At 38.4% G+C, this 25935-nt stretch overlaps 1 protein-coding gene across 5 annotated transcripts in view; it reads right to left on the bottom strand.

Moving 5' to 3' along the window:
- POU2F1 (POU class 2 homeobox 1) overlaps positions 1 to 25935 on the bottom strand; it is a 114239-nt gene that overhangs the window by 6531 nt on the left and 81773 nt on the right. For 4 of the 5 annotated variants that reach the window (XM_044442355.1, XM_044442358.1, XM_044442359.1 and 1 more), the window contains exons 4-15: positions 25653 to 25706; positions 24000 to 24119; positions 21473 to 21652; positions 19687 to 19813; positions 18882 to 18976; positions 17238 to 17414; positions 10819 to 10960; positions 9811 to 9956; positions 9133 to 9312; positions 7754 to 7859; positions 6246 to 6591; positions 5679 to 5767 (exon numbers count right to left, since the gene is read on the bottom strand). In XM_044442355.1, the coding sequence (XP_044298290.1) occupies positions 5679 to 5767; positions 6246 to 6591; positions 7754 to 7859; positions 9133 to 9312; positions 9811 to 9956; positions 10819 to 10960; positions 17238 to 17414; positions 18882 to 18976; positions 19687 to 19813; positions 21473 to 21652; positions 24000 to 24119; positions 25653 to 25706 (1762 nt within the window). The remainder of the gene's footprint in view (positions 1 to 5678; positions 5768 to 6245; positions 6592 to 7753; positions 7860 to 9132; positions 9313 to 9810; positions 9957 to 10818; positions 10961 to 17237; positions 17415 to 18881; positions 18977 to 19686; positions 19814 to 21472; positions 21653 to 23999; positions 24120 to 25652; positions 25707 to 25935) is intronic. The other variant, XM_044442356.1, reaches the window with a different exon arrangement.

Raw genomic sequence — 25935 nt, 5'->3', positions numbered from 1 at the left:
AAATTGTCTCTCAGCATGTATCAGGGAAACTGAAGTCCTCCATGACTACTACATCCTTCTTCTTGGAAATGCTAGCAAGTTGCTTTTTAAAGGTTGCATCTGTGTCCTGTTTTTGACTCAGAAGTTGGTAATAGACACCAGTAAGTATGTTTTCCTTTTTTCTTTTTTGTCCCCTTTACATTAAGCCAGATACTTTCAGTGGAGCTACTAAGTTCTTCTTGTATTTCTATGCAGATGCATGTGTCTCCTACATATAACTCCACCTCCCTTTCTATTTTAATTAAACAGGTTATAGTCATCAATTGCAAAGTTCCAGTCATGTGAGTTGTCCCAATAAGTTTCAGTGATTCCTATAAAGCTGTAACTGCTCTCAAGTACTACTGGAGCTCCATAGATGGGAGCTTCCTCTCAGGATTGAACCTTCTTGATTTGGCTAGTCAAGTAGGAGCAAAACTACTTCAATGCAGTGGCTCCTAGTCGTAGCCCAGCCAGCCCAGTCAGAAGAATGCCATGGTTGATGGTAAGGAAAGCTGCTGAGAGGTCTAGCAGAATCAACAAGGTTGTACTTCCTGTATCTTTCTCCTGGCAAAGGACATCCTACAGGGTGGCCAAAGCAGTTTCCATCCACAACCATGCCTAAAGTTATTAACATCCTCTGGGTCCATGTTCAGCCATTTCAGGAGTGGCACAATTACAGCCACTTTTAGAGTGTCTGGCACCACTCCCTCACTCAAAAGGGTGTTTACAGTCTCCTGGACCCATATAGAAATCCCTTCTCTAATTGCTGTAATAAGGCGGGGGACAGGGTCTATATTTTATTTCATTGCATTTCACTGCATTTCATTTCATAGAGTGAAAACCAAGTCTATGGAAAGATGGGGGAAAAGAAGGCTGAGTAGGGAGCCAAGGAGGAGAAAGTAGTAGAGAGAAAAAGGAAATAAACACTGAAAAACTGAAGTTGAAGAGAGAAGCACTTCCCAATCTAGGCATGGTGGTGGTAAATAGGAACTGAGGAAATGTGTAGGTGCCCCTCCCACAGATGCAGGGAACAGGAAGGGGAGGGGCTCCACCCAAACTAATACTCAACTGTATAATCTTCCAGACAACATCATCTATTCAGGAGCAAAGTCCATATGTTTGATGCACAGAGACCACAAGGAAGGACACTAATTTTACAAAGCTTACTTGTTCCACAATTATTCACAACCGTTTGCCTAGAAATAAGCATTTCCATTGTCTTTCTATGGAGACAGGCAACTTTACTCACTTATTGTGGATGTGCCTTAAAAATACTGAAAAGAGAACACTGCATTAATGAACAAACAGAAGGGTATGAGGCTGTTTTGTTTGTTGATTTTTACCAAAATCATCATCACACAGCAAAGAGAACTAATGGCCTAAATGATCAGCAGGTAAAATACTTTATGCTAAATACTGGAAATAAGATAATCTATCAACAATGAATTATTGATAAGATTGTAGAACAGCATCAAGCACAACATACCTCTGCAAAAATTAAGGCAAACCAATAGTTTTTAAAAATAAAAAAGTTATGTGCAGATTAATTATGTAAAATAACTACATGTTTTTGTATGGATAAAACAAATGTGAAAATGTGAAAATATCATTTATGTTTGCATTTTAGTCTTTGCAGAAATGTATGGCAATTTCTAAAAAATATTTCGTACAACTCATTTTGAAGTTTCTACATGTTGTCAAAGAACTCTAAGAGGTGGACACAGCCTTCTAGAATCATGTCAATATACTCTAACACAGAAGTCAATGAGATAATCTGGCCAACTATTCAAACAGTCCAAATGGCTTCTAAGGATTATTGGTCTCAGAAGAGTTTTGGATTTCCCCCATAATCTCCACATCACTGGATGTTATTAGAAATTCTGTTATAGACAGCCCAGAAATACAGATCTATCTCCCTAATGAAGCACTGGATTAATTACTCTCAGAGATTTGGAAAGGTAATGAAATTCCAGAATAAAATTCTCCAAGCTGAAAAACCTTCATTCTGGATCTGAAAGTCTCCTTTTGGGGAACAGTATCTCCTTGCCATGGAGATCATGGTGGCAGATTTCTCAACTAATTCCTCCTAGAAATGGACTGGAACAACAGTAATGATACCCTGGACGTACAGGTTTCTTACCAACTCATATGGAATTGTAAGCATTTGTGGATTGCCTTCAAATTTGTACACCCATCTGTAGAAGAAGGTCTTAGTGGCCAATGATAAAGTAGCACAGCATTTTCCTGGGGTCTTCCTTGTCATATCCTTGCAGGGTTATTTCATACAGCGGTTTTAGTCTGCTTAAATTTTAGTTTTGAAAAAGCGTATAGCCTTTGAGGTTGTTATTATAAAAAGAGCTGGGAATAAATAATGTAATCTTTCTTTTTCAGATGTCCTCTCCTGCTACCCCAGCTGTTCATTATGTATGGAGCTATAAAGCAAGACTGTATAGATCTATGCCATCAATACACCGGATACTGTAATTTAGTGATGTGTAATAATGGGTGACTTAACTCAGTACTGTAATAATGGCTAATTTTAACTACTCACACATGGACTGGATAAACTTATGTTCCAGTTCTGACAGAGAGGTTAAATTTCTTGATATCACAAATGAGTGTGCTGTAGAGCAAATGGTTATGCAACCAACCAGACAGGAGACAATCCTAGATTTAGTCCTAAGTGAGGTTGCCCAGGACACAGTAAAGCAATTAAATGTTGTTGAGCCAATAGGAAACAGTGAACACAGTGGTATCAAATTTAATATACAGTTAGTGGGAGACAACTAAAGAGATTGAACACAGTTACGTTTGACTTCAAAAGAGGTAACTTCTCAAAAATAAGGAAACTAGTAAAAAAGAAGCTGAAGAAGGGGATCAATAATTTTAAATAGCTTCAAATCATTTGGAGATTACTCAAAAACATTATAAAGATGCATACCACGAGTGAGGAAAGATAGCACAAAGTCCAGGAAATCACCAACATGGTTAACACATAGAATCAAGGAAGCTATTAGGGAGAAGAAAGCTTCCTTCAAAAAATGGAAATCTTGCCCAATGGGAAAAAAACAGAAGGGACCACAAGCTTGCACAAGGGGAATGCAAGCAGATAATCAGAGAAGCAGGGAAACAGTTTGAGGAACACATTGCTAACAACATCAAGGCCAACAATAATTATTTCAATATATCAAAAGAAAGCATGCAGCTAAAAAAGCAGTTAAACCATTGGATGATAATGGAATTAAAGCAGCACTGTGGGGGGGGTGGGAATGAGGAGTTTGCAGAGATGCTGAATATTCTTTATTTGTTTTCACAGCAGAAGGTGTAGAGCATACATACATAAACTTATGTATTCTGGAAGGCAGCCTGAAGATTAGGGCAGATAGTAGTGACAAAAGGAGAAAGTCTCAACCTTACTGACAAACTGAAAGTCAGCAAATCACCCAGTCTAGATGGTGTCAATCCTAGGGTTCTCAGAAATCCCTGACCTTCTTATCAAAATATTTAGTATGTCCCTAAAAACAGCCCTTGGGACAGAAGATTAGAGAATGGCCAATGTAACACAATGTTTAAAAAGGTATACAAGGTGGGGGGAAAACTGGGAAATTACAGGCCAGTTAGTTTAACATCTGTTAAACTCTTCTGGGTAAACTGAAAATAAGTAACTATGCAGTAAAAACACATAGAGGGATAGGCCCTGCTGGAAAAAAATCAGCACAGCTTCTGCACAGGAAGCCCCTTTTCACTAACCTATTGGAGTTCTTTGAGAGTGTCAATATGTCCAAAAAGCATTTGCCAAAGGCTCTTGAGTCTGAGTCGTCATGCAACAAAAGTTAAAAGGGGGTGGGTCCTCTTATGGATAACTAACTGGTTAAAGAACAGAAGACAAAGGGTGGGAATAAATGACAATTTCTCCCAATGGAGAGATGCAATCAGTGGAGTCACACACAGGATTCTGTATTAGGACTGATGCTTTTCAAGCTATTCATAAATGATCTGGAATTAGGAGTAAGTAGTAAAGTGGCCAAGTTTGCTGATGACTCCAAACTATTTATAATGGTTAAAATCAAAAGGAATCATGAGGTGTTCCAAAGGGACGTCAACAAGCTGGGAGAATGGGCATTAGAATAGCAAACACAGTTCAATATAACGCAAGCATAAAGCAATGTATGCTGGGTCAAAAAATCCCAACTTCAAGTACACACTGATGGGATTTGAGCAAGCAGTGACCAAGCAAGAAAGGGCTCTTGGAGTAGTAGTGAGCAGCTTGTTGAAAATGTTGGCCCAGTGCTGAGCTGCTGTGAAAAAGGCAATCACCATGCTAGGCATAATTAGGAATAGAATAGAAATCTTATCTCCCTTATACTAATCTTTGGTACAACTGCACTTAGAATATTGTGTTCAGTTCTGGTTGCCTTACCTGAAAAAAAAACACATTATTAAGTTGGGAAAAGTACAGAGAAAATGATCAGGGGGCTGGAACAGCTTCCTTCTCAGGAACATCTATAACAACCGGGACTGTTTAGCTTAGAAAAAAGGTGGGTAAGTGGGGACATGGAAGATGTGTTTAAAATAATCCATGGTGGAAAGAAAGTGGAGAGGGAGACATTTTTCTCCCTCTCCCCTAACATCAGAACCCAGGTCATTCCATGAAACTGTTTGGTGGGAGGTTCAGGTCAGATAAAAGGAAGTACTTTTTCATACACCATATAAAGCTATGGAATTCACTGCCATGGGAAGTAGTGATGGCCACCAATCCAGATGGACAGATTCATGGAAGAAGAGGCTATCAGTGGCTACTAGCATTGATGGCTATATGCTACCACCTTCACAGAGGTGGCATGCCTGCACATACAAATTACTGAGGAGTTTGGGCAGGCAAAGATCTTGCATCAATCCTGCTAGAGCAATCCAGTGGTGAGTTGGGTTGCCACCATGTGTACAGAGTGTTAGACTAGGTGGACTTTTGGTCTGATCTAGGATGGTTTTTCTTATTTTCCTATGATATCACACATCCAACTGAGATTTTGCAGTCCTGGTCCTTATTAAGATTCTGCCATTGGACACAGATAGCTGAAGCATAAAGTTGTTAGGTCAAGTAAACCAGCTGGGATGACTATAGTTGCTGGATTAAACTTCCCCTGGTCATATGACCCACAGCTCCAGAATGCTTTTAGCTTCACTAATTTGCCAGAATCCAAATTTTATGAGGGATCCTCCTTCTTCTATCAATGTACCATACTCAAACCAAGACGGGTATCCAGAAAGGAGTCTCTCAGTGACATTTCAATCTACAGGTATGTAACTGCCTCATAAATCACATCAAAGTCCAAATCTGAGAGCATAAAATCAATGTATTAGAACTAGCTTTTGGAAGACAAGCTAAAATGACAGATGGCTAAGACGTTTTCAATGCATTTTAGTATCTGAATTTTTGTTACAAAATATATTTTATTATTTGCCCTTCTTCTAAGGGATGGAGAGGGACTGAGATATATATACATGAAGTAAATGTTTACTTTGAAGTAAGTTCTATTCAATGATTTCAATGGAACTTTTCTCATCAAGTCTGTTAAGAATGTGCAGTTTTGGTGTCCTAGTGTTGAGAAAGAAACAACACAAATGTAACAGAGATGGGAAGTATGGTGCAGTGTACTGACCTTGAATAGTTGCTAGTGTACTGTTGCTCATCAGAGCTGGGCTGAGAGCACCGCCTAGTGTCCCTGGATTGAGACTGAGTAAGGCACCTCTGTAATTTCAAACAGGAAACAAAAACAAGTTAATGTTGGCTCAAGTGGCTTATTTTAGACATGAAGATGGAATGTATGGGCAAAAGGCATATTTTTCCTACAGCTTAATCACAAGGATTGAGGCAGCTTCTGTCAGCAGCCTATATAACTAGGACTGTAATATTCACTGACAATTTTTATATCATTGCACGGAACACAGAAACATTTTTAGAATAAAAAAGAAGTAGGAGAAAGGTCTACAAGAATTGTAAGAACCTGCTTTGAAACATTTTTATGGCTGAAAATTGCTGACATTCTCTTATTAGCATCAATACTGAAAAAAAGAAGAATTAACAAGATCTTTATTTTCTATCAACATCTGAGTTTAAGCTAATGAATGGAAAGTACCTTGCACTGGTATGTGATAGACGATTAGTGTATAAATTTTCACACTACTTTGATTATTTTATAAACAAGTTTAAAATGTAAGATGCTTACCCAGTTGCAAACTGAGAGGATGCCATCAAGCCTGGATTTAGTCCTGCTGCAGCTGCCATGGCAGCAAGACTTGCATTTGCAGGCAACTGGGCAGCTCCTTGTAGTGCAGCAGCTGCTGCTGTCTGTAACCCAGAAGCAGTTACCATCACCTGGCTGGTCCCAATTGCTGATGATAGAGGGGTGGAGGTTGTCTGTGTTGTGCTGGTCTCACTGGCACTTGATGCCTCAGAAATGGAAGCAGAGGCAGAAGGAGAGGGACTTAGAGATGGTGATGTCACTGCTGAGGAAGCTGGGGTTGCCGTAGAAATTACAGCTGCGGTATTGTTGGGGATGGTTTCCGTGGTGCCTGAAACAACCATTTCAATGAGACTAAAAATCTGACATGCCTCACAGGAGACGTATACCCATACAGAACAGAAAAATCAGAGCACAAGAGGAATGGGGAAGATTCTAATAGAACAAAAATGCAAAGTGCATGAATCCTAGTATGCTCTAGTAATTCACTTATTATTAATGCTAGATATGGATGCTGTCATAACACTACTTAAGCAAAGGAACCAGCATATAGTATTTGACATCTGCATCTTTTGTGTGTAGATCAACCCTTAGTTGAGGGGCTGAGTAACTCCTGTTTGGGCAAATGTGCTTCATATTTGTTTTAATTAATTAATTAATTAATTAATTAATATTTGAGGGCTTCAGTGGTCCCAAAATACAGAAAAAGCCCCTTTTATAGTACTGGAGGGTAAGTTTTTACATATCCCAATTTCCCATGTGCTGTTTTATTATAAAGGAGCAAGTGAATAATGGGTGTAGTCATGCATTATTTCCTGAATGCTCTGATGGATTTTTGCTTGTCTTCTGTTTGTAAGCTGTAATGCTGAGGAAAAATAGCCTCACTAAATTTTTGAGTGGCAACATAAGCTGTACTCACACTCTGAAAATGGCTCATGCAATTTTTTTTCCTATTGTGGATAGTTGACTATCTATCTATCTATTTATTAAAAGCATTTCTTAGTCCATCCTTCACCAGAGTCTCAGGACAGGATTTTTGATGAAGAATAGACCATTCCAGTGATTCCTTCAAACATTAGCCATCTATCTGCATTTTCTTACAAAGGCTGCCTGTCAATACTGTCCTGTGAAATGGAGGCCTGCTGCATATGCTAACTCTTATCCTAAATTTTGCAAGTGCATAAACCATTGGGTGAAAAGGAACACATTTGTTCAAGTCAGGGGACATCCCCTTTATTCACCAGTTATTTCAAAATATTCCCATAATCAGAATCAAATTTATACAGAGGAACAGTTTTCAACAGGATATCCTGTGTATACTACATATACTGAACAGAATGGAGAAATCACAATTTACCTTGAACCTTAATGTTTTAAAGCTTGGTGTCCTTTTAAAAAGCCAACCCTGGACACAAGTAACACTAGAAAATTAATAGTTAAGTGTTCTGTCTTAAAAATATTTCTGTGCTGCTACAACTTGAATAATTTCTTACCTGTGACTGCCAAACTCGTTACAGCCGCACTGCTTAGAGGGAGCACAGGGTTGACAGTCAGGGTAGTAGCTGCACTACTTGTCACAAGGCTTGGTGTGGTTGCCACCTATAGGTCAGAACAGCCAAATTCTGATCAGATGTCACTATTCCCCCAGCTCCACCATATTATCAACTGATATAGAAAGTGCCACATAAATTCTGTTGAATAACCTTAAATTTTCAAAAGATGCTTGGCTCCTGTCAATTATTATTTAATTAGCATTGGAACCTTTCCAAACAGGCATGCACACAGAGCCCGCATGTGTGATGCACAGAAACCACGAAGAAGAAATCATAAACCTTGTTTCTCACCTATAACTCATAACTAAAGCAAATATATTTCAGAGAAGAGATTTAAGTACTTAGTGAGATGTGAATTTTTGCTTGATCAAGCTGGATTCTTAAGAAAAGTAAGGACATAATACTATGCAAGTTTAGGCAGAGAAATGCCTACAGGTCCATCATGCCCCTGCCAAATGTAGGTTTTTTCTTGACTAAACTTTTATGGGATTGTGTTTTTTTACTATGTACAAATAGGAGCAATAAATACTGTACTTAATACCCCACTGACCAGTTCTGATAAATTTGACTTTGAAAACAGTTCAGAAACTTCAGCTGGAACAAAACAGGTTAGCAAGATTATTAATGGGGACTGGCCAATGTGATCATACTAGACCAGTGTTTTATCTTCTGCCCTGGCTACCAGTCTACTTCTGAGCTTGATTCAAAGTGCTGGCATTAACAGTAAAAGCTGTAAAAGGCTTGGAACAGGCTATCTGAAGGACTGCCTCCTTTCATGTATACCTTCCCGGACTCTAAGATCATCTTCAGTAGTCCTTCTGAGGGAGTCCCATAAAGGGAAATTAGGTGGGTGGTTATTAGGAAGAGGACATTTTCTGTCCCGGCAATCCAACTATGAATGAACACAGGGAGTACAGGGAGGTTCACTTTACACCTACATTCTACTCCTTTCTGTGCCAGGTGAAAAGCTTCTTATTCTCTTAGGAATTTGCTTCACGCTGTTTTAAATTCGGTACTGTATTTTAAATCTTTCTACTGCTGCAAACTTTTACTCTAGTTTTTACTTTTATATTATACTGTTAGAACTATTTAAGTTTTTATATTGTATTTTATCTTTTAAATTGTTTAAAATTGTTCTGAACTGCCCAGAGAGCTTTGGTAATTGGACAGTATAAAATGTAATAAACAAATTTTGAACTCTATACAGATAAAAATCAATATCAAGCTCATTGTCAAGAGGACATGAGTGATTATAATAATTATAATATAATTATAATCCATCCCAATCTGGTATAATTTATGTGGCTTTTAATTCTTACCAATGAAGTTGGACAAGGGAACATTGCTTTGATGGGTGAGCTGCTGGTTCCACCACTACTGGGTGGATTAATCCTTTTTTCCTTCTGGCGCCGGTTACAGAACCAAACGCGGATCACCTCTTTCTCCATTTTCAGCTGATCAGCTATCATGGTGATCTCTTCCGAGGTAGGCTTTTGGTTCTAAAAGAAAAATAAAGTGATTCACTCACTGTTATCAGGTGATAAAGCATTTCATGATAGTACTTCATGTTATATCCCATTTAATCAAATCAGATTATAGACTCAGTTTGCATGATCAAATAGCTAATGTACATGGACTGTAAATCTGAATATTCAGCACTCAGCAGTGGTTTGTCATGTCATGCAAATCAGGGGTACATGGTTATGCAAGGGTTGGTCAGCATAACAAATGACTGCTTACCATTGTTTTCGCCATAATGGGCTGTTTGTTCCTGTGAGCTGGCCCATACTGTTTTGTTATACCACAAGAGATATAACAGCAGCTTTACCTGACCTTGTGCCCCCCAAATGTTTCTGACTTCAGTTCTCATCAGTCCCAGCCTACATGGTCTGTGAGCAGAAATGCTGGGAGCTGTAGTTCAAAACATCTGGAGGACAGATTGAGGAACGCACGAAAAGCAATACGTTGTAGTAACACTGTGGAATAGATTTACAGACCTCCAGGAAACTCTTCTCTAAGGCCACACGTATGTTGGTCTCTATGCTGGTGCGTTTCTTCCTCCTGCGGTTCAAGCCCTCAATTCCCAGCCCTGGAGAATTCAGGGCACTTGGGCTGGAGAGAGCTGAATCAGATGAGAGGTTTTCTGGGAAGAAATAAATGCAAGTCATGGTAACTAAAAAATTTCAATTAGGTACCATTTACCACAGCAGCCTATGTTACTGCATATACAATCCAAAATTCTATGGCTTGAATCCTGAGTTCTAAAGATCAGAACTATGTTCCTAGGACACTGTCACTGATAGAATGAGGGAATTTGCTTATTGTGCCTCCCTCCTGTAGCCCACTGTGCCCCGCAAGCCTGCCAGAGAGGGCTGAAAAATCCTTTCCTGCCCTTTTATAAGGACCTCTGCTGGACTGAAAGAACTTCTGCAAATAGAATCAACTCTTAGGATCCATACTAGGGATCTATCTGGTAGGAGTATTGCTACTAATAGTGATTGCTGTTAAAAAGCAATGCTATACATCTCCCATTTCCTTTCCATGAAGCCTGCTGGGATATCAAGCTTGATGAAAGCCAACTGCACATACTCATATTAACAGCAAACTAACTTTTGATGTGTCAGCCAACATATTTTGCACATGTAATTTTCTGCACTGCACAGTCTCAAGAAAAAAAGAATATAAGCTTATGATTATGAAGCTGTGTCTCGAAAAAGAGAACTACTTTTAAATACACTATAGCTGTTCAATTGTTTTAATACCAGAGTCACCTTTTCACAAGATCTCTTTTGAAAATGTAACCTAACACCACATTACAGTCCATTAGTACTTACAAATGATGGCCTCATATATTCTTCCTGCATAATAGACTAAATAAATTAAAAATCTTTGTGATAAATACTGCAAGGGCTAATTCCATTTTCAAAGAGCATGTGACTAAAGCTTTTCCACAGAATATCAGACATTTGCTCTGATAGTTTGAGAAAATCTAGCTAATTATTCACCTGCATCATTGAGCCACTTTTCCAGAAGTGGTTTTAACTTGCACATATTCTTAAAGCTGAGGTTCAAGGCTTCGAAGCGAGAGATAGTAGTTTGACTGAAATCATTTCCATAGAGTTTACCCATAGCGAGCCCAACATCACCCTATGGATGGAACATAAATCGTTAAAATATACTTCAAGAGGACAGCTTCTCTTTATTTTATATATATAAAATGAAATTAATTATATTACAAAAGTATTGACAGATACAAATTAGACACATCTTCTATCTTGTATTCTTTAAACTGATTCCACACAGCAAGTTGAATTAATTTCCATTCCAACAGTTATACGTGTGAATAAATACTGTCTTGAAACACTAAATGATCTCCGCTGATTTTCTCACTGTCTGTGCAAGTATGAGTTTTAAAAGTTTCAAGATCTGGTACAAAAATCCATTTAGTTATTCTAGTACAACTCATAACAGATCAAACTGCAATAGCTACCTGATATTTTACAACATAAAAATAGGTATAGCATACCATCAAGTTACATATCAGAAATCCTAAAGCCCCCTTTGACCCCCCCAAAAAACCTTGTCAATTTAAATGCAATAGGTAATTAATCTTCAATATAAACTAGAACCTACCAATTTTCAAAAGACAAAACAACAGATCTATAAGAGTCTAAAAGTAACATACTACGCCACTGACAAATATTTCTCTTAGTTACATGAGTGTGTGTGTGTATGCGCACGCACGCACACACGCAATCTCATTATGAGTATTTAATTTTTATTACTTAGGTCTTCTAATTACTACCCTCTTATATAATTAAGCAATCATTATCATTAAAAACTAATTACGTATATACCTCAAAGAACGGAATGGTTAAGCAAATACTATGATGCCTGGTTTCCTATTACTCAATTTCCTCTTTCAGAAATGAGAAATGAAATATCCAGTATTTGGGGGTACCCCCGCAATGCTGTACTATCAGGTAGGAGAACTGTCCAGGAATATATTGCCTAAGACTGGTATTCTCAACTGTACCTATTTCTGGCACTGGCATGTCCAAATATGCCATAATTACAATTTACCACAACATATTCTATGGTTCCCCTTTGACTTTTCCACATTTTGTTATGTTACAACCTGGAATAGAAAATGATTTAATTGGCATTGTTACCATTTTCATAAAGTACTTCACTGTGAAGGTATAAAGTATTTTATTGCAGCATAAATGTTAAGTAAACAAATGACAAAATGGCATGTATTGGTTACATAAGCATTCACTCCCTGAGTCAAAACTCACTTGAAGCACCTTTAGCAGCAATTACAGCTGTAAGTCCTCTTGGGTAAGTCTCTGTTAGCTTTGTGCATCTGGATTCTGGAGCTGTTTTTCCATTCTTCCTGAAAAATTGCTCCAGCTCTGCCAGGTAGGATGGGGGCCATTAGTGAACAGCAACTTCTAAATCTTGCCACAAATTCTCAATGGGATTGAGCTCCGGACTTCAAGTAGGTTATTTTAAAACATTCAGGTTCTTGTTTTGAAACCACTCTAGAGTTACTGTGACTGTGTGGTTAGGGTCGCAGTCCTGCTGGAAGATGAACCTCATCCACAGTCCTTTGCAGACTGCAACAGATTTTCCTCTAGAACGGTCCTGTGTCTAGCTCCATTCATTTTGCTCTCCATCCTGACCAGTTTTCCAGTCCCTACCTAAGGAAAGCACCCCTACATGATGTTTTCAGGACAATGAGCACCGTTCACTTTATGCCATACTTAGCCTTTTTCAGGAAGCCCAAAAAGTTCAATGATGTTCTCATCAGACCAGATTACCCTTTTTCATAAGTTTGCTGTCTCTCCCAAAAGCCTTTTTGCAAACTCCAAGTGGGCTTTGATATAAGTTTATTTCAGCAGTGGCTTTCTTTTCACCACTCTTCCATAAAGCCCAGCTTTGTAGAGGGCCCAAGTGATAGTTGTCCCATGAACTGTTTCTCTACCAATATCTACAGATCTCTCCAGTTCCTTCATAACTAACAATAACCACTTCTTACCTGATCACTGAGGTTTGGCGGATGGCCTTCTGTAGCTGGAGTTGTGGTTGAGCCATATTCTTTCCATTTTGTAATAATGAATTTAATGATGCTTCAGGGAATCTTCATAGATTGGAATTTTTTAACAATATAAATCAACCCTGATTAGCACTACTTTATTCTAGACTTGCTTTTGATAGCACCTTAGTCTTCATAATGCTGTTTTATTTAGATATATTCTACAACAAAGTCTGGGAAATCCAGAAACAGATGCTTTGCATCTGATATCATATTATACAGAAATTGCACATAGATTCCATTCAACTATTCGTAGTATATGACTTCTGGAGTCAGTGGCTTGCACCTAGTGATGTGTGTGAAATCTAGTTTGGGAGTGGGAATCCACTAGAGTTCCTTGGCATAGCTCCCTGAACTTTGGCCCACTTTCTCTGTACTCTCAGTCTCAGTCACACTTTGTGAAAGTGTGTGTGTGTATGTTCTGTAGGAAATGTGTCCAAGCGAGTCTAAGAGGCTGGTGTGCACACATGCTTGCTACTCATGCCCACTGTGCAAGGGAGGTTCTTCTTTCACAAATGTGACAAAGAATGGGTTCATGAACATTCCCAAGCATTTTTGGATTTGATCTTGGCTTGGCTCACTCCCTAGCCTCGTGCAGGAAAGAAATCTAGCAAGTGCAGGAGAGCAAAATTCTAGTCAGATCTCGCATATATTTAGGCATGCTGCAGCAAAGGGGGTGAATACTTGTGCAACTGACAAATGCCAGCTTGTTTTTGATTTTTTACCATAATAAAATATATTATAAATAAATATATCAAGTAGTAACAATGCCAATGAAAGCTATTGCAGTTCCAGGTTGTACAATGTAAACTGCCCCTCAAGGCTGTTTAGAAACTTCTACTGGTACAAAACACAAGTAAGATTTATTTTATCAGAACCAGGTCTTCCCTCCCTCCCCTTCCTTTTTGCAGCACATTATGCCTGCTTTCTATCCACTTCACTGGCTGTTGTTCAGCACAGTAAAAGTGCTGTGTATTCCCTTTAAAACCCTAAAAAGCTTGTGACTAGGATTCTTAAACAATCATCACTTCCTGTACAATCCTGTCCTTCCGCTGAATTCAGAAAAGAGGCTCTTTTTATGCTTTGTTGTCACTTGCAGTAGGACACAAACTTTATAAGTATAAATAACATATGCAATCCCAGGTGTCCCTAGGTAGGGCTGGAAAAGTTCATGCCTGAAATGCTGAAGAGCTACTACCAATTAGAGCAGAATAAGGATGGGCTGTTTCCAGATGTATGGAGCCATTTTCAATCCCCAAGGGGGGGGGTCTCCATGGCTCTGCAGAGCACTACGCATTTTAACTCTGCAACAGCTATGAATACCATTTTCCTGGACATTGATTTTTTAAAATCTGGGGTGTAGTAGAGGACAGAGCTCAGGCCATAAGATAGCAAATGGGGGGCAACATGTGGCCTGTAGGCTGTGTGTTGCTCACCCCGATGTAGACAGTATTGAGCTAGATGGACAATGATCTGACTTGGAGGCACTAAAAGTAAGGGCATAATCCTGGCAAGATTTTCTTTATTGGCTCTTTACAGCCAGTTGAAAGTCTACCTGTTACAGCCAACCTTTCTGATTTTTTTTTTTTTTCATCTTCTTCTGCATCTTCCAGCATGGAAGGACTTAAACATACTGATTTTTCTTGTTCTGTATAATGCAATTCAAATTTCTTTCTCAATTGGTTGCTTTTTAAACAGTGGAATTAGCCACTGAACACATTGCAATACAGTGCAGTGAAAAGACAGGAAAGGTATCTTGAAAATATATGAAGATGATCTTCTGGGTCCCATGTTTCTTTAGGTGATCTCCACCTCTTAACAAACCATTAGTTATTTTATCTATCCACTTGGACACCCTGCTTTTTTAATAAAGCAGAACAAAGTTTGAGCAAACAATTGGTGAACTAGACCCTTCTTAGAATCTTGTCCAGATCCTCAGGCTATACTGGAATTCAACCATATCAAGAGGATGAAATGGTTCTATAGATACATTTTGCGACTGCACTATTGTTAACTCCTATGTCCAAGCTGAGGCAATTATGAACAAATGTTGTTCTTGAAGTACCTAGCAAAGAAATCACATGTGAATTCTAATGATCCTACAGAAAACCAACTTGAAGGCCACTAGATAATGACAGAAAAATAATCCCTCTTTGTCACCATCATGGACTCCACAATGGTTATTCATGACTTGATTACAGTTGTATTTTTTGTGGAATTTCCTACAAGTTTTCAAACCAAAACCTCAATTCAAGGCCTTGAGCTCCTGGACATACCAATGGGCCAAATGAGCTTTATGCAGTAGGTAAGGACACTTAGGATCTATAATGGACATTAGAGGAGACATTCTGAATCAGGTTAAAAGTTCATCCAGTCAAGCATTCCATTCACACAGTGACCAACCAGCTGCCTGTTAGAAACAAACATGACACATAATAGCACCCTCCCACTAATGCTACCAAGGAACTGATATACATTCACATACTTCTATGATAAACAATATCTACAGCAAAGGTTACGTTTGTTTTTCAAAGAATGATCAAGTGTTATATGGGTTTTCAAGCATTTACCGTATTTTTTGCTCTATAAGACACACTTTTTCCCCCCCTCAAAAGTAAGGGGAAATGTCTGTGCATCTTATAGAGTGAATATGTATGTGCAGTAAGTCTGTCAGATGTGCAGCCCAAGGGGAAGTGATGGGGAATGTGCCTATGATTATGTGCCCATTTGATTCAGAATATTTTTTTCTTGTTTTTCTCCTCTAAAAACTAGGTGCGTCTTATGGTCAGACGCGTCTTATTGAGTGAAAAATATGGTATTTCTTTATTTACATCCTACCTATTCTTTAGTGGAGACTAGACCTGTGCCAATCCAAGGCTCTTACTGCTATGCCACACTGACTTTTTTTAGAAATTGAGAGCTTGTAAAGGAAGGGACAGAGGAATGAAAGAGTGCAAGCATGAGAGAGATCTCAGTCCCTGAATTAAGCCTGAATGTGCCTAAGACACTGAAATCAATGGTTTAAGTGTACAGTCCTAAATATCCAGCTGTTTGAACTTTAGCCAAAGTCAACAAACCCACTTTTAAAAAGAAAAAAAACAAGTTTCATTCTTTGAAGTTAATTCCACAGAATCAAAATTAGGGATGAGCTAGGCTGGTGCCAGAGGTCAGACTAGATGGCCCGGGAGACCCTTTCTGACTCGCTCTGTTTCTGTTTCTATGAATGCATCTACCAGCTAGGGTTGTTTGCTGTGTGCTCTTTTTAATCAGCCCCATTTCAGAGTCCATGTGGAGGCTGAACACACACTGAAACGTGTCCAAAAAAGCTTTCATAGTCCCAACACTGCTTCTACTAAGGTCAGATATCTCTGGTAACACTCCTCACTCCCCTCCAGAAATAAGCTCAAAGAAGGGAAAGAGGAAAAAAGTTACCATGGATATGAAGCATTTGAAACATTATAATTTTATCACATATATTTTATTTATATTTTATATTTTTGTACAAATATTGACTCCAAAAGCAGTTCACATCAATAACCAGAATCATGCTCACAAACAAAAGACACAGTGAAATCGCAATGGAGATAGAAAGAGAGAAAGGAGTTGAGTTTGATAATGCCAGAACAGGTGTACAAAAAATAAACAGTTGGGGCTAGGTGGGCCTCTTCTCATTTGTGGCCTTCTTTGGACAGCAATGTAGCAGGATAAAATCCGCTAACCAGTGGCAGGGGTTAATGTGTACTTACCACTCCCTTTTGCTGTCTAAAAGAAACTGGCAATAAAATTTGAATGTTATTTCTGACTTGGAGTGGAAAAACATCTTCTCAGAATGGCTCTTTCTCTAGTGGGGCTAGGATGTTTTTTTCCTGGCTATGACATTCTTCCTGGAAGGCAACCTTCCAGTGGTCCTTGGTCCCTTGACCAATGGAAAAGGTCAGGATGCACTTTCCTTCTCATCTTCAGCTCCACAGCACATTTAGAGTACTTGGACATTCATCAAAGGAACTTCATCATTGGGAGTGTCCACAGCCCACCTGAGGACAATCCAGAATGGGTCCTCTTCAAAACATGATTAACTATGAAAATTAAGCAGCTATGCTTTGAATCCAGCAATTTCAGAGGAACGAAAGCAACTGGATTCTGCCAGTATATTTGTGTCTATGTGTTCATGTGCAGGCATCCATGCACATATGGATACTTGCAAATTCTTCTGCAGATATTAATAAAAACTAAACAAGGAGATTCTTTTTTGGGACCAAAGACAGAGCTCCTTTCAATTCTGGTGAGAGTAACCCTGCTAGAGAGATCCTAAGCCTTTAATCTTACCTGAGTGAATCCAAGTTTGATGCGTCTTTGTTTGAAAGTCTTGGCAAACTGCTCAAGCTCCTCAAGATCACTGGGCTCTTCCAAGCTGGGAGTATCAATTCGCTTTGGTGTTGACTGGCTCTGCGGAAGTGGCTGAATAGGGGTCGCTGCTATTGTGCGTGTTGGGGTTGCTGGCTGCTAAGAAATGTGAGAAAGCAAAGGAAGAATAGGAAGACAAATGTAAATCTAACTCATGGTTTTATTTCATGAAAATAATGATGCTTCTAAAACATTCATAGTTTATAACGTCTGCAATAGATGCTTAATATTAATAATGGCTATGTACTGTATTTTATTTATAAACATTTCCAAAATAACCACCTACAATATAGAATATTATCAAATGGAATTTGCTATAATGGGATTTTACTCAACAGGGCAATTCCTAAATAGCAGTTTCTTGACACTCTCACTTTTCTGTTCAGGAACAAAGTTTACTTTCTCCCTGCTTGCTCATTATGCTAAGAATGTAATGAATGAATCAAGAAATGTCATGTTTAAATAATCATAAGCTCTCCTAGTTTGGCTGACTTGCACCTAAATGGGTTGGGAGAGAAAGTCTGAAGAATGGCAAGAGGTGACACCAACCTAGTTCACAATCAAAACAGCTCAGTGGGACTTAATTAAACCTCAGTAGATTACAGCATACTTAGGATTACAAATTCAATACCCATCCACAACTTGCTGTGTTATGCAAACCCAGGACTCATGAGTTATGTGGGATTAAATAACCCAAAGCTGGGCAATGAATATTCAAAATGGCTGCCTGCATGTACCATATACCACAATCATTGCTTCATTATATGAACTGATCTATTATGAAGTGGAACATGATTCTAGAACATACAGATTTGGGACAACAGCTGTAACTAATCTCTCTGAATGTGAACAGCCTTCTATTGAAAAGCACTGTTTGAGATATTGATCTGGTTTGCACATAATGAGAAGCTACCATGGATGAATTTCCTTCAAGGGCTATTTGTTGCTGCACCAGTTTGAATATGTGAACCAAAGTGGTTTTTTTATTATGTGTGGATCTGAAAAGGGATGGTTGTTGGGAGGGTTAATCCCAACACAGCCTATGGGTTGGGTTCTGGGAAGCTTGTTAATCACTCTAACAATGCACCCACACCAAAATTGCACTTAATGACAAGCTCCAATATATCTCCGCTGTAGCTCCAATACTAAAAATGCCTGCTGTCACTGCAACAAGTAACCCCATGGAGAAATTCACCCATGATGGCCTCTTGTTACATGCAAACTTGGCCAATGCAAAAAACCTCTACTAATTATTTAACACATGCAAATCAGTATGTGTGAATGTATGATATGAATTCTAACAATATCTGGAACTTATTTTATCATAGCTTTTTAAATGTGAGTTAATACATTTTCCATTAGCTTCATAGTAATATAAAATGTAGTCTGTGAATAACCTGCAACAGAGAAACTGCACATTTATTTAGAAACTGCCACTGATCTCTCAAGAGAGAGGAATATCCACTTTTGCTCTAGAAGAACCAGATCCACAACTTTTGCCACACACCATAGCCTGAATCCTTCCAACCTACTTCTCCTAAGTAGCTAAAAAGAAATAAGACTGACCTGAGAGGTGAAAGTGATGCTTGGCTGAGACTGCAGGAGGTTGGCTTGGCTTTGCTGAGGTAGTTGTGTTAAGAGATTCTGCGCTTGCAAGAGACCTGAAAGAGAGAAAATAAGAAGGAAATTGACTTAAAGGTTATTGATTAGTATGATTTACTGCAATATAGCACCTTGTAGGCATACTGTGTACATTTCCTTAGATGTACTATACATACAACCTCTCCCAGCATGGATTAAAATTTATTTCAGGCATGTGATTTCCCCAAAAAGCAACTGAACTTGAGTAGGGAAAGGAATTTTAGCATAGTTATGGGAGATCATTAAGCCAAACTCAAATAGGCCAAAACTGAAATAGGTGATGCTCCTGTAAAGCTACTGACCAGTAGAAAGGAAATTAAGCTTTGTACTGCCCAGAAAAATGCAGCTGCCACAAGACTGCTTGGAAGTGCTTTCCTCATCCTCCAAATATGAACCTACCAATAATACCAACTGTATTATATCAATAATAATCAATAATTGATATAATTATATCAATAATAGCAATTGTGTTGTTACAACAACAACAAATTGATAATACCATTATTCTGTCCAGCCCCCTTCCTCAAACAGAAGGGTTTCTGGAATTGCACAGCAACATATTTATCATCTAATCCCAACAAAATTATCATACTTGTTTCCTCCTAAAATATGCATATCTGAGTACTGAAAACCTCTGACATGTGCATCCCTGCAATGATTTTTTTTTCTTGAAAAAAGAGAAGTTTGATATAAAAATCTTTCTAGGTCCTTTTAGAAATGTCTTGCTCACCCTGCTGCCCCTGCGGTGTCTGTGAGATGATGAACTGTGCTGGTTGCAAATTGGTTGTTGGATGCACCAACACAAACTGTTGCAGGTTGAGATTCTGTTGTTGGAGCTGCTGCAGGTGCTGCAAATCCTTCAAGAAGCAAAATGAATTAAGGCATGTCCAAGTAAACATTCACTTCCTCTCCTTCAAAAACAAAACACAACTTTTTGAAAAAGAAGGAAGATCCAAAATCCTTATTTCCTAAATACAGTACATCTCTATAAGACAATGAACAATAACTCAGTACATGGGGCAGAAAAATCTTAGTAACTCTGAATAAAAGGGAAAGTCTAGATAGGAGATTATGGGGTCTCACCATTTCTGTTGTAAAATCCTTGAGGCTTATAGCTATAGCATCATGCTCCTGATGCTACCTATAAGGGGGTATTTATAATGGGGGAGAGGAAGTAAATGCAAGCACATGGTGTTTGAGCAGTGGCCAAACTCTTACAATGGTCATATTTACCTACATATCACAGAATTAACCCTGGAAGTCATACTGATGGGCCATCTTGATGAACCATGTAGGCCTGGCAAGGGAACCTTAAGATGCAACAAAAGCAGCCCACTGGAGCTTCCCTCCCACAATCCATAATTCCATTATCCATAAAAATTCCCCTAATTCCTCACCATTAGCCACTGTGGCTGGAGCTGATAGAATTGGTAGTCCAAAACAGCTGGAGGGTTTTAGGTGGCCTACCCCCACATTGCTGTGTTCTGCAAACTATGTAAAACTCTTTGATATAACAGTTCAAAAACTAACAACTTTTCAATGGTCCCTATGATTCCCACACAAGTTTACTTGGGACAGCTACAGTTCAGGTAAATTGTGTACATAAAATCAGTTAATTAAAATATAGTAATGCCTCTTATGCAGAAAGCTGGTCAGTTCAATTACTCATGAACACCTCTACTAAAACAATCATTTATTTATTGCTTACATAAACAATTCAAATACGCAAAGTGGGACTCTGTTTAACAAACAAATGATTAAGAAAATACCTCAAGAAAACTAATTTATAGATTGCAGTTTTTAATAACACCCTTCTCCAAGGATGCCAGAGGAGCCTACATGGTTCTTCTTCATTTTTATCAGCAATCCCATGAAGTTGGGCCAGTTATCCATTGAGCAGGTCCTCCTAGATGAATTCCAATACTATACCAGTTCTTAATTTTCAACTGGCTTGAATCTAGAATCTCCCAGAAAAGCAAGCCTAATTCAGTCTCATTGTAAATCGCCGTTGATAATCGGCATCTTGCTTGTACTGTCCCTTTGCACACTCTGATTGCCTTTCTCACTCCTGGGTTTGCATTCACTACAGTTTTATACCACACCAAAATTAGAAACCACTTCAAACCATGGTTCCCAATTATGGTTTACAGGCACAAAATAGCATGTCTAAATCACTGTTTCCCCAGTTTGGATGTTGCAGCAGATTGCTCACTGCACAAGTTAAGAAGTAAGGAAACTAAGCAGTGTGTGTGAGCAGAAGTGGAGGAAGCATGTTCAAACACCAAATCCATTCATGAACTATTTGAACTAAGTGTGAATGTTATGTCTATATTTGATAAAAGGAAAGTTATCACTTTCCATAGGAAGGATGTGTAGCCTTTGAAAGTCAAACAATCAAACAGACTGTGTAGCGAAGGCACTTAAAACACAATGCTTAGTGGACCCTCATTCAGTTGTTCTGTGGGCAGACAGAAAGAAAATACATCAAAGCTATTAACAATTTGGATAATACTTACCTGTGCAATTTGTATCGGCTGAGATAGAGGGATTTGTGTCATGGGCGTTGCAGCAGAAGCTGAGATGGTGGCGCCTGCAGCATTGTGCTGCTGACTAGCTGAATGTTGCACTGCAGCTGCCAGCAACTGTGCCTGTGCCTGTTGTAGCAATAATTGCTGCTGGGCTGGTGTTAACGTGAGCTAGAAGCAAGTTTTAAGACAAACTTAATGGCATGAAGAATAAACCCTTTTTGCAAACATTACTTTTATTCCTGAGCAGCTTCTCTCAAACAAGCCTTCCTATATAAAAGGAGCAGCTCTATATACCAGGTAAGAAAGAAATCAACCTATACAGCTAATTTTACATAATCAAAACTATACTGACACAAGCATTGTGACCATCAGTACCACTGGGCTTACAGAAGCTTCTCTATGGTTCTGTTTCAAGACTAATGCAAAAAAAAATTAAGCAAGCAATGGAAAGCAGCAGCACTGACAGGAAAAAGCAAGCAAAAAGAACAAGCCATCACTGACAGGCTTTGAAAGGAAATTTACACCCACCAGAAGCACAAGCGATTAGCCAGATGAATGAGAAATAGCAATACTGGCTGTGGTTACCAAACAAACTGATAATACTCCAGCTGCATCACATTAGCATGAATCCCTGCCATGTTCCATCATCTCCATTATGCCTTAAGATATAGCTGAGGAACATGTGCACCATTTGTTCCCCTCCAAGTCACCCCCACTCTTTCCGTCTGCCTTTTTGTTTTGATAGGATTGAACTGGTAGGTGAACATCTCTGCCAGTTGCCAAACACACATTATCTCTGTGAAACAGGTGGTATCAGACTCTTTCTGATACATGAGTATTCTTCCCATTCTCTGTATTGAGAGAACCCCTAGCTTGGATATAGTCTTAATGAAGCAAGGAGCAGTTCAACAAAATGATACAGAATAAATTTGGATAGATTTTTAATAATTTCCCTGTATACCCACACTTATTTATTTGAAGTAAAATCCGTGGAGAATGATAGTAAGATTACAGTAAATTGCCAGTACATATGGAAATCAATAACTATTTTTTATATAAGGAATCTACCATTAGTACAGACACATGGCCATTGAACATAGCTGGTGCATGGAACTTGGATAAAACTTTGTACAGCAGCTTCCTCTGAATAGGACTAAATTCAAAATATGTCATTTAATTTACAGCTGACATCCTACTTAGATAGATCAAACTAAACAGAAAAGACTACAATTTCCCTCTTCGTGTCCCAAACCTTTAAAATGGCAGAAGTGACACATTAGTTTACTTTCCAAATAGTTCTAAACATATTTTTTTGCAACTGAACAAACACTGATAGATTACATAAAGAGTTCTCCATTGTGAATCTGAAACCACATTTTTTTGCATATGAAAAACACAATTTGGGCGAACCAAAGAGTCCAATCACATTAACAATTACACTTTGCTAAACTTGTTTAACTGTTTGGTCTGAGATTCATATATAAGATCAAGGTTTTATCTACACAAAGACACTACCTTCTCTTCAATGTAAGAAAAAAAGTTTCCATATCATTCACTTCAGCAAAAATGTATCAATACTGAAACTCTGACAGGTCACAGCAGAACACAACTATGAAGCAAGACAGACCTTATTTTCACAGCAAATAGCATGTAAGAAAAAAATTTGCTTTAATTTATCAACAGCTTCAATCAATATGCCGTATTAAAACTCCTGTTTCTATTGTCATCCTTCTACTCATTTGCAGGGAAGAGCCACTGTCTGACAGAATAGGACATACTTATTTATCACTATATTTATATGCCATCTTTCTTGAGGCAAGCCTCCACTCAAGACAAGTCACTCAATATTACCACATTGGAAAGAAAGACTAAAAGAACCCTGGCCTATAATTGAAACATATTAAATCCAGTGACAAGAAATATAAGGAAAGGTGTCCTAACCCATAAGATGTTTACCTTACTTCTAAAAGACAGCACTGTCAGGATTAACAGCACTTTCCCAGGCAGATTTCCATGAAGCTGCACTACAAAAGGAAAAGTGGCATCTTTGCCACAGATGAAACCTTTTCTCATAGTGTAGGGATAAGGCCCTCTGCTACAGTCTCAAGGTTTGTGGCAATTCATACAGGGAGAAGCATTCTTCCAAACAGGCTAGAATCAAGAAGTATAGGTTTTTAAGATACCACGGTCAGGACTCTGAATTAGGCCTAGAAGTAAATTGAACCAAACTACAGTATATCTAAATTTACATAACTGAATAAGAGAGCCTAGGAAAAGAAAAAGGAGACTTGCTCTGTTCTCTGTTCAAATACGAATTATCAGAGCACCCAAAGTGGTCTCTGCTCCACACCTTGGTTAGAGATTGACAAGAATAAATCAAAGATATAATAGTTCAATCCACATTTGCTTGAAAGTTATGTTGCAACAATCCACTTTATCACCGTTTAACTGGTTGACTGGCTAATACAACACCATGAGATGGTGACTCATTACAATTCACCTGGGCTCATCTTACCCCAGTGATCTGTCCTCCGGCCAGCATGAGCTGGGTCTGGGGTATGGCTGCCTGTATTGAAGGCTGCTGCGAAGGCTGAGTTGGCTGCTGACTGTCTCCCGATTCTTCATTAGATTTAGACTAGGAAAGGAATATATATATAGTTTTGAGGGGAAAAACAGATATTAATGAGATATAGCCATTGTGTATTTGTAAACAGCTTCCCTCCACTTTTTGAATAAGTTAAATCAGTAAAACAGGAAAGCCCCAGCATACCTTAAGACACTGTTTCCAAATGTAACTATAAGCTATGGAAAGGAGATTGATTTATTACCATCTCAATTAAAGCAATACTACGACATATCAAAATAAAAGGAAAAAAGCCACAATCACATTAAAAAGGCCACTCAATTGGCGAAACTTTCTGAACATACAGAACCTCTGGTTTCTCCTATCCCCCAGGCATATTAAGCAACTCCCAATTTAGTGTTAAAGAAGAATCCATTTCTACAATCTAAGGCTTCCTCACTTATCACAAGTGGCACTTCCCAATACTACTTTTAACAGGAAAGCCTATCATCCTCAGGTGCATGGAAACTGTGAATCAGGGAAGTTCATTTTCCCTGTATATATCTAGCCACCATAGAACTTTCAACTTAAACTACTTGCTAGGGAAAGCTTATATACTGAATTGCAACAGGGGCAAAAGAAACCCTCACTGTATTTGGTATCTTAACTAATACGAAGTTGATATTTATATAGGCAAGAACAGTTCATTTATTTAAAACTATTGTTTAAAAGGACAAATTGGTGTAGCCATGAGGGAGGAAATGCAAGCAAGAGAACACATGAAAAGGAAAAACAAGAAGAGGGGGTTTGTGCTAATTAAAACTGCTTATGCAGAACATTAAAATTCTGCATAGATTTGCATATTTTTCACCACCTGTTTTGGGGACTGCAGAGCTGGCTAATTAACATAGAGGCTCTGATTAATTCTGCCAGTCATTGAGAGATAATTACAGCACAGGACTGTAAACATTCTGCACTGGAGATATAGCCTGTTTGCCAACATCTCTCTCAGGGATTGAAAGTTTACCATGGCAACCAAAGCAATTTTCAGCCTCTCTCTTTTAGAGAGGAAGGTCACTATATCTCCTCCTTTCATAATTATCATATGTAACTAGGTGCATGTTCTAGGGGCCTCAAGAATGCTCTATTCTAGTTACTTAACACTCATACAGGATGAAGCCACTTCACAATAATACTATATTCTTTCCCTCTTAGATGCACTGCTTGAATGTTTTAATGAAGGGAAGTAATCAGGAGATTGTAATGCTACAGGGCATCATGTAACATACAAAGCTTAAACAGTCAGCTGTTTCTTAGAAAGAGCTACAACCAGTTTAGATTTTAACTATATTTGCTATTAAATGATTTAAAAACCATAAATAAGGAATGAATTATAACACTGTTGACAATTTTTAATTATCTCCTGCTCTAGGCAGCTTCCACAGTAGTGCTCTATAGGACTAGGCTGTGAAACACAACATGAGAACTACTGTAATAGATCAACAGTACTAATGTATAGAAAATATTAATAAATGACTGCTGAATCACCACTAGTATTGCAAATAATCAGTCTGATGCAGATGCAAAAAGCACAGAAACCCTTACCTGTACATTTAAGGACTGGGCAGCAGCCTGTAAACTTGATCCAGGGAGCTGAACCTATAAAAATGAAATAAAATGATTGTGTGTGTGTGTGTGTGTGTGTGTGTATAAATGGACTGTAAAGAAATAAAACAACTGCTAACAAAATGTTTCTAGCTTTCTAAATAAACAAGACATCTTAAAAGTAAGTTTTAAAAATAATTTAGGATATTTATTGGATTGATTCATACCAAATGCTCAAGTACGGTTTGTTCTGATCATAGCTTACACTCCAAGCCTTTCTTAG

Source organism: Varanus komodoensis, unplaced genomic scaffold, assembly GCF_004798865.1.
Source record: "Varanus komodoensis strain SLA01 unplaced genomic scaffold, ASM479886v1 scaffold4, whole genome shotgun sequence".
Taxonomy (NCBI): domain Eukaryota; kingdom Metazoa; phylum Chordata; class Lepidosauria; order Squamata; family Varanidae; genus Varanus; species Varanus komodoensis.
Note: the sequence above shows the minus strand (reverse complement) of the source record. Positions and strands in the feature narration are given on the sequence as shown.